Here is a 9708-nt window from a genome sequence, read left to right as displayed (position 1 = left end):
GCCCAAGTAATAGACTATGGAGAGGATAGCATTAGAGGTATGAACCAAAGTGTCTCACGACGGCTTTCAGATCTGTGTGGTTTGGTTGCGAGTGTGGAGAATGGCACACTTTCGAAAGCTGTCGTCTCGCACTCTTGGCCTCCATACTTTACTCCAAACAGGTTGTGAGACGAGCCAATGCGAAAACAACAAAATACTGCACTTGAAATCATTTCAAATTAATCACAGGAAAGTCAATGAGGATGAAAACAATAGAAGTGTGCTAATAAGTCTTGCTCGGTGCACCAATATGAATGATGAATCCTATTGGAAGAATTAACTGTTCATTCGGTATGTATAGGTGTCAGCTGCTGGCTGAGGTGAAGCACACAGAGGACGGTGGTGGATTTGTGCCTCAGGTCTCTCTGCATGTGTCAACGCAAAAATTACAAAGGTACTTTTTGCCAGTTAAGCTTTAGTAAGCTTAAGGAGTGACATGAAAATTCTGGGTTTGACAATAAACGCAGTTACCTTAATGTTTTTGTCTTTTGTTCCCTATCGTATTTGTTGTGACATCAAAATAAACATTTCATTTGCTAGTCAGCACGTTTTTCCCCTTTCAAGTCCTGGTTTTTTGTGCTGCGTTCAAAATGTGTACCATGCTGTCAAGAAAGGTATGTCATGCATGGGCCCAATCTAAAGCATCCATTTGCCTTTTTATGAAAGTATACTATGCGATTTACCGAACTGCTACACACCAACTTACCACTGAACCAAAGTTGACATTTCTACCTAGATTGCCACAAGTGCTTTCCAAGGTAAAGTCAAGTCTGCAACACGCCACATACAATTTATGGCTTCAGGGCCAACACCACAAAAGAAAGGCCATTACCAGCAATTTTAAATTTACCTTTCTTGTTTCAAGAGTATAGACACAAATTGCTGGTTGTGTTTCTTCTTTGGAACAGTGCGCAAGACATTAGTATACATGGATCAACACATGGAGTAATGAGGGGTACGAAGTTTGGGTGCGTGGAAGTACTTCTTCAAACTGAATCAAATATCAGCAATGTTACTAAAAACCAATTCGAATACAAACCAAATTGATTAAACCAAATTTAATATGAAAAATATTTTTACGAATATTTGCAACTTGTATGAATATTCATACAAAGTGAATAAGTGTGGAAAATAGCAGTGTTGGCGGCGGCACCTTAATATAGCACTATAACTTATGGAGTTGTACGTACAGCTGTCAAAAGATGCAGCACTGATATCCACTGGAAGGTACACAACACGAAGTCAGTATATAATACTGCGACCGTCATGTTATATGTATAGAAAAATTACCTTTAATTCGTGATGACAGTGAATACTCAATGTCTTATCTCGGTAGGTGAGAGGGGCGAGAACTACATATTTTTTATTAATTTTATTATTTCTTGTTTTATTTATTTTCATTCTAGGTACATCTCCAATTACACAAAGCTGAGCGGATCCATAGCCAAAGGCTATGATATACGAGCCATGGCCTCCAAGATGGGGCATCAAAGCAGGGTTTGCTGAACCCGGCCAAGCCCTATCGCTTTGCCCCAACTTGGAGGCCATGTGGGAGCTTTATGAACACTGCAACGCGAATGAACTGCATCGTAACACTGAACCCTCCATCCCAGACAGACCAATCGCACCAGCTTGCTGTGCAGTTTTTGAAAGAGTCATTGAAGAAAATGATGGTGTGCCTTATTTAAATTTGTGCCTATTATCCAAAAGGCATTCAAAAACTGACAACATATTCCATTTACTACACGAAAACTTCAAATACTTGCACACACATGGTATGAAGCAGAGCCAGACAAGGCACAAAGGAAGCAGGACAAAAGGCAGCAACGCTACTACCAACCGATATATTATTCAAATGAAGTTTTATTCAAATGAACCCCTGAACAACCGAAGCGAAATCCACCATTGGGTGAATTCACCTACATCTTCTCTCATCCACAGCTGAATGATGACTATGACGTCAAAGTTAAGTTCAGGTCGCAAGGCATAAAGGAACTGCAATATAAACACTGCTTCATTGTTTTCATTTGCTACAGCTCTTATGCCAGCCCATCCCAAGAGCTGGAATGATAACGAATGAAGCAGCAGTTATGTTTCTGTGTGGTTCACGTGACTTGAATTGTTGTCATGTCCACCGGTCTGGCTGAAACCGAAACATAAAAAACTGCAACTGCATATTATTTACAGGGCACAGGCGAGTTCCATGTGGCAATTCATGTCTACTGTAAGGTCTAGTACATCATATTTGATGTCTGCACTCTTTTAAGACCTCTTAAAATTGACCAAAAAAAATTTGATTTTGAAGCCAAAAAATGCTAGAATTCCTGAAGAACGTCTCCTGAAAATGGCATGCTTGTATGAGCATTCGAAGATACTTTATCTCCAAACAAACCAATTCGCACTTTAAATGGGGTGCAACTTGAAGCAAGATGTATTTACATTGCTGTTCTTTGGTTTCAGAACAAAAAATGATCTGGAAGGTGTTCCCTTCATATAAACTAGAGAGAACATACTGAAATAAAGGTTCTACTTTGAAACTTCAGTTTTGGACGTACTCGCTTTTTTTGTTGGACCGCTACCAGTTCTGTTGGTCGTGTACCCTAACTTTTGGACCTTAAACAAGCTCACAGCTGCTCTCTACTTTCCAGATACTTTCAAAGACAGCAATGTCAAATTTTTTCTCTACCAATCTGCATAAGACGTGCACATTTCCAGCATAACCGTGTGTCATGCCAGATATATCTTGCAACATAGCGCTGAACCACTTGGACAACACCCTGATAATTGTAATTGAAAGGTGCCAAAACCACACACATACGAGACAAGAGAACGGGACAGAGTGCCACTCACAACTGGTTTAATTTGCAGAAACCACATACATACATATATATACAGTCAGCCAGCACCTGCGCAAGGAACATATTTATAATAAACTGCACATCTCCAACCAAAATTTTAACTTTAACCCAACGTTTCGAAGCCGAATACTCGGCTCCTTCATCAGGGGTGACCGAGGGCAGTAGCTAGCGTCTTTTAAGTATGGAGGGGAGGGGGGGATGTGTGTGAAAAGAACGACAGCTGTGTCGCGAAAGGTGCGGGGGAGGGGGGGTTTAGGCTGTTAGTCACGCTAGCGCACTGCAGGGAGGTCGCCATTCAGCACCGAAACGTTGGGTTAAAGTTAAAATTTTGGTTGGAGATGTGCAGTTTATTATAAGTCTTCAAACCCAACCAGACAGGCAAATCAGTCAAAATGTTTAGTTTTCAAGGAACATATTCACACATCAAGTCGTACACAATAAGCATCACTCAAAAAACTTTTTTTCAACCTTATACAAAGATACAGATGTTTCGCTGACACTACAAACTGCCTTTCTTGCTGACATAGAATACTTCAATCAGTTCTCTGGCTTTCACATTGCTACTCCTGGCAAGAATCCGCATCTTTGAAAAACATGGCTCACAAGAGCGTGAAGGGCAGGATCTAATATGTTTAGGTAAATTTTGGCCCTCTTTAATTTGTTCCACATTTCATTCATGTTCTCCGATTCGCTCGTTGACACAGCACCCGGTTTGTCCTATATAGGAACGACCGCACGAGAGGGAAATTTCATAAACTACTCCTTTGGTACATTTCATGCTTGGTTTCGCAACCTCTTTCTTTTTCTTTTTTCGACTCGAGGGCAAACGCTTCCGAGCCTTTGGGGGGCTGAGAAGACGAGCGGAACACCGTGCCTGCTCGCAACCTTTTTCAGATTGTGGGCCAACTTGTGCACATATGGCACCGCCAGAGGTCTGACCTCTTCTCGAGGGACCTCTGCCCCAGCTCACACTGCCCTGGACTTTATCTTCTGCAAGAGGCTTTCGGCGACCCCTGATGATAAGAATAGACTCTAGGGGCTCTGCCGAAAACAAAAAGGAAGATGAACATATATGCAAGGAATGGCTTCATAAGGTAGTGAAATAAACTGATGCTGAAGGCTATGCACCAACCACATTTTAAGACTGTGATTGCATGATGATCTTTAAATGGCAGTTTCCGCAAACACAACTGTTGAGCATTAAAGGAACGCTTGAAACTAATGTACCATTTACCCCCAATTTTTTTGCCACATCTTACTGCACACTTGGTGCATATACTGAAATAGAACAATTGTGTGGTTTGGTTTTATGGGGTTTAACGTTCCAAAGCGACTAAGGCTATGAGGGACGCCGTAGTGGAGGGCTCTGGATAATTTCGACCGCTTGGGGTTCTTTAACATGCACCAACATCGCACAGTACAAGGGCCTCCAGCATTTCGACGGAGTCGAAATGCAACAACCGCAGCCGGGATCGAACCCGCGTCTTTAGAGTCAGCAACCAAGCGCCGAAACTGCAGAGCCACCGTGGCAGCAGAACAGAACAATTGCATAACTGGATGAAAAGTGTGTAAAAAAATTTGTCTTTGCAGGTAGTGCAAAAACTCTTTTATTACCAGTGTTTAAACATTCTGAAGCAACAACAACAGCAATTATTACAAGTCAGAGTCAGAAGAAAGCCCATGTTCCGGGAAATAACGGAGAGAAGTTTCAAAGCTATAGCTTAGAGAGACCCCGAGGAGAAAGAGAAGTGGACCAAGAGGACACCACATTTTAATCACCTAGACTACTTACTGAAAATGGAGCATTTATAAGCTATAAAGACCAAAAAACAAAATACAGTCGTGCCTCATTAATATGGGCACTTTGGTTCCCGAGCAAAAGTGTCCATAGAAAGAGTCGTCCGTAATAGCGAATCATGAAGAAAACCAAAAATAAATATGAAGAAAAAAAACTCATGATTACAGACTGCTTCTCTGCAAATTGGCGGGCAGAGAAGTGGAAATCTATCAATCTTGGAAGCTCCAGGTAAATTATTCATGTTGCCATTATGTTTAAAATCATGCGGTGCAAATTTTAGCACGTTTGGAGCACCTAGTGGTCCACGAGAAGCGTGATGGCGCCTCTTGAAATGATGAAGTATCTTTTGCTACGACTGTTCACATCCCAAGAACTCTGTACTCACTCAGCTGGCAGTTGCTGAATGTGGTTTTAAACGTAACACATAGAAGGAATTTTTTTAGGAAAGGAAAAAAAAACAGTCAAAATACGGAGCACAGCGAAGAGACGAGGCACACACACGACGGTTGTACTGTCACTGTCAGTGCAGTCGTTGTGTGTGCGCCTCGTCTCTCCGCTGTGTTCAGTCTTTTGACTGTTTTTTTTTCGTGAACATGTATCAACTGACCGAGATTTCAAATCTACTGGAATTTTTTTAGCAGCCGTTTATTCACTGCGGCAAATGGTAAAGCACATTTCTACTGCAACTCACGAAACTGTAGACAAGCAAAAGACCTTTACTAAGGCATTCACACTTTCGCACTGCCTTTGGCTGGTGTTCTGCACTCAAAATACCAAGGGCAGAAAATCTGGCAGAGTCGCTCGGGATTTTGTTTTCATCATTGTCCATATTAACAGGACAAAAATACATGGTCCCCAATGGGCTGCGTACAATTTCACCATGTCGATTGTCCAGACAGTGAGTTTCCATATTAACAAGGCGTAAATACATTGAAAAATTTTGGTGCCCAGAAAAACTGTCCATAATTCGAGTTGTCCATATTAACGGGGGTCGTAGTAACAGGGCACGAATGTACGGGTGTTGCCATCATTGCCTGACATTGCAAGTAAAATAGGTGGGAGTCCAAAAAGATTTTGGGGTGCAAACCCCAGTAGTTGCGCTACACTGCTATTTCCGTCAGAACAGTGGCAACTCGTCCTTTTCTGTAAGGACATCATGGGTTTGAATCAAATGGTGGGAAGATTTGTGAATCAATTTTTTCGCCGATAAATGTGTTTTCCTGCCAGACAACTGTCAACATAGCCAGAAAAATCCAGAGAATCAAGTTTTACTGAGAACAATAATTAGATAGAGTTGTCCTCTGTGTCCCTTTTTGCAGTTAGTTTAGAAATATTTCTTAATGAAAGCAAAAATTCATAACTTATTCTCGAATGAAACCAGTATGCTTCAGTGTTCTTTACGGAAAATTTGAGGTAATAATTTAGAAACAAGAGGCAATTGTGAAGTGCAGATTTTCAGTTCGCTTGAATGGAAACAGAAATTGCAGAACAAAAAGAGTAGTCAGCCTACTATCCCCCTTATGGGATCAGTCAAAGGCCTCCAGTCAAAGGCCTCTACTGTTCCACGACATGGGATGAGTGGTCAACAGAACAAAAGTATTCCCATACACATGCGGGTGTTTGCTATGCATACCACATTTTCATTCACTACCAATGATCTTCACCTCACATGGAAACAAATTTGTACCACACCTCAACTTTACAGTAGTAAATGAAGACCCACACGCACTACGGTACACTGCTTTATTTTGTGTGTAGAAAAAGTTTCATACAGCACACGACTAGGAAACGCCATTGCACGCATATGCACACACAAGAAAATCAAATGCAAAATATAAATACCACAGTGTGGCAAAAGTAAGTGCACGGCAGAATGTGAACAGAAAAAAAAAAGCGGACACCAACTTCACAGTTTACATTGAGCACAATCTCAAAAGCACAAAAGCAGAAGAGTCTAACAGCAAGTTACACCACTTGAAGCTCTAGTTGACTGCAATTAAATGACAAATACAAAAAACACACAATTAAATGACAAACACAAAAAACACACAGGGCACACAATTTTTCTCCACAGGCTGAGTTTAAGAAGAGTACAAAACAACGCACTGCGTTTTTTTCCAGTCCAGCACTCACAAATCGATGAATATTGCAAGCAGAGCTCATGAGTACTAGGTAAGAATGGAAGATGATCACGTAGTTACTAATCATATAATTTTTTTTACAAATCCTGCATCTGCTGCATGCACGCTTTAAGTGTGCATGAATAAGCATACATAAATGAATAATGTGGAATGAAATGTAAGACACTGAGGTCTTAAACACTGCTTGCAATAAGTCAGAACTGTGCTTAAATATGCTACTGAGGTGCAGTGCTGCTGCTTACACCATAGCAAAATCTCAACAAGCAAAACAAACACATAATGTGCAACAAACATTCAGCAAATCAGCATGGCTTTCTAAGGGTACATTCCTTGACCATTTTTGAAGCTTCACAGAAGCCACACTTTACCCAACAGGATTGCATTTTGACTCTTTGCTCTTGCTTCACTGCTGTGTGAAAACCTTGGCAGTAATAATGTCAAGAAAAGAGCATTTTTTGTATATTAACACTTTGATGTATACATATAAATATATATATATATATATATATAATTTTTTATAAAGACCAATCTCCAGCCAAAATAAACCTTCCTTATGTTTTCCAAGGTGAATCTCTGGAAGTATGACTATATATCTGTATATATTTAGGACAAGCAGGGATCAAGTGACCAGGAGGTACTATGTCATAATGCCACACATCCAAATGCTCATTTTCTCAATATTGAAAACTGCTCTCTCAAGTGCTCATATACAACTGGAAGAGTATGAATTGAGCTGAAAAAAAGTCAGTTTTTGACACCAAACCGGGAAAAGTAAAGAATTGCCCAAAATGGCATGATAACTGCAATTATTTACATATGTACAACACTCTTTGCAATATTTTGCCTCCTTCGGAGGCGTCAGCATTGCTACTAGAGCAGAAATTGCATGAAGCCCAATTATAGAAAAATGAACAGTAGTTGCCAGTTATCTAGTATGTGGCATTGCAGTGATTTTGCAGGTCTTGCATCTTCAAGCATCCCACAATCGGGAATAGCTCAATCACAAGGCTTCAAGCCAGAACATATGTTGCACTGCTCGAAAGAATGACCATGTTATATTTCACTCGACAAGAAATGAACAAAACACCATTCTGGAATGTATTCAAGGTGCGCAGTCCTTATTGCCAAATCACTCCCACACAGGTAACATGTAATAAGCACCACGCAGGTGACATGACAACCCAATTTCGTGGTTTTCAGAACCAGCAGCTGTGGTTTGATCACGATACTATCAGATTCCAGCCCACATGAGAGTAACACAACTGTAATGCACTGCTTTCTATGCAGTTGCTTGCCAATGCAAAGGAACATAAAATTCGTCAGTGGATTCAGTTTAGCAAGTACTATAGTCACAATTCACAAACCAATTAAATTGAATAAAAGCAGCAGAAGTGACACCAGATAACAGAAATTGATGGCTATATAATGCGATACAAGGATGAAAACAATTAGTCCCTTATAATGAACTACGTTTCATCACGATGAGCTATGTTTGAAACTAATTCTTACTCCCTATGCACAGCGTGTCAGCACTGTATGTGGCCTGATCGATGTTTTGCACAAAATATGGCCTGCAATATATAATCATACGAACAACATAAAGGATGAAATAAGCAATGAAAAAGACTTTTACACAACCCCCCCCCCCAGCGCTCGTCACATTCACCTTAAAGCATGGTGAGTGTGACGAGTCAGGCAAACCTAGGCATATTAAATGCTTAGCGAAATACCACAACAGAGGGTTCTAAATTAAATTAACATATTCCATCACTGAGTGCCAAGAACACATTACATCCTACGGCACGTACATAACTTGTCACCAAGTTCACGCTGCAAGGCGTTGCAATCTGTTAAGCACTAACCTTAGAAGTGTGCCAACAAAATGACCCAGTCTCATAATTTCAACTATAGAAAAAACGGAGGGGCAAAGGCTGCCAATCTATGCCTGTACTGTATGCAGGTGCTGAAGTCATTAATGTTTTGTTATATCGGCCATGCAATGTTTTCTCAACTACTCTATAATTGTGCTTCTGCATCTAGTCACTGACAATGAGAAACTACAAATCCACTGAAACTAGGTTTCAGAGTATAAATGCGAAGGATAAAAATATAGAAAAGCACAGTACACAGCCCTGCCCATTAACCATTTGCACACTGCACAAAAGCAACTGGTGAAAACACGCACGGCAAGAAACACACGGGCAGTCAGAGAGTTCGCAAGTTATATACCACAGCACCCTAGCACTAACTCACAGTTAGGTAATCAACCCACAGTATGATGTGTGAAATCGTATAAACACATCAATACACACTTCCTATTTTGCCTGTGCTGTTCCCCAAGTAGATGAGAGACAGAACACAAACTCTTTGCAAGTTCATTAGGCAAGAGAGGCTGAGAAGTATTCGTTGGGCATAGTCATTATCAATGAGCAGCAGAAATAAGTTAGAAGCTAGCTACCGCTACACAGCAAATGGTTGCTGCTACTGGCCATTTCGTCGTGTGTGATTTCGTGGCACCTGTCGCTGAACCTTTCCATGGTGGGAGACATTACGAGGGTAGGAACCTGGTTCTGGCTTTGTCTCGTTGGCCTGTAGTGAGGCATCATTTAGCCTACTACCACTGGCCTTTGCCTGGGTCGTGTTCCTCGGGTACTGCTGCCTCAAGTGGGGTGGAATGACAGATTCCTTCACATACATAATCTTGGTGCTCATGACTTCACAGTCTATCTGCACCATGGGCACATGTTCCTTCATCATGTGTGAAGACTCTGAAAGTTCATTGAAAAATGGAGGAAATTAACAAATAGCATACAGCAAGCCACTCCCTGTAATATGTTGCACTCCATGCCCACATAACTGCCCTGTGTTTGGT

The 9708-nt window shown here is 41.0% G+C and overlaps 1 protein-coding gene across 1 annotated transcript in view; it reads right to left on the bottom strand.

The window, feature by feature from the left end:
• Positions 1-6424: 6424 nt before the first annotated feature.
• Atf6 (bZIP_ATF6 domain-containing protein ATf6) overlaps positions 6425-9708 on the bottom strand; it is a 69918-nt gene continuing 66634 nt past the window's right edge. Inside the window, 1 exon segment of the mRNA XM_077648565.1 lies at positions 6425-9604. Within this exon segment, the coding sequence (XP_077504691.1) occupies positions 9318-9604 (287 nt within the window). The 3' untranslated portion in view covers positions 6425-9317.

This window comes from Amblyomma americanum, chromosome 1 (assembly GCF_052857255.1).
Source record: "Amblyomma americanum isolate KBUSLIRL-KWMA chromosome 1, ASM5285725v1, whole genome shotgun sequence".
Taxonomy (NCBI): domain Eukaryota; kingdom Metazoa; phylum Arthropoda; class Arachnida; order Ixodida; family Ixodidae; genus Amblyomma; species Amblyomma americanum.
Note: the sequence above shows the minus strand (reverse complement) of the source record. Positions and strands in the feature narration are given on the sequence as shown.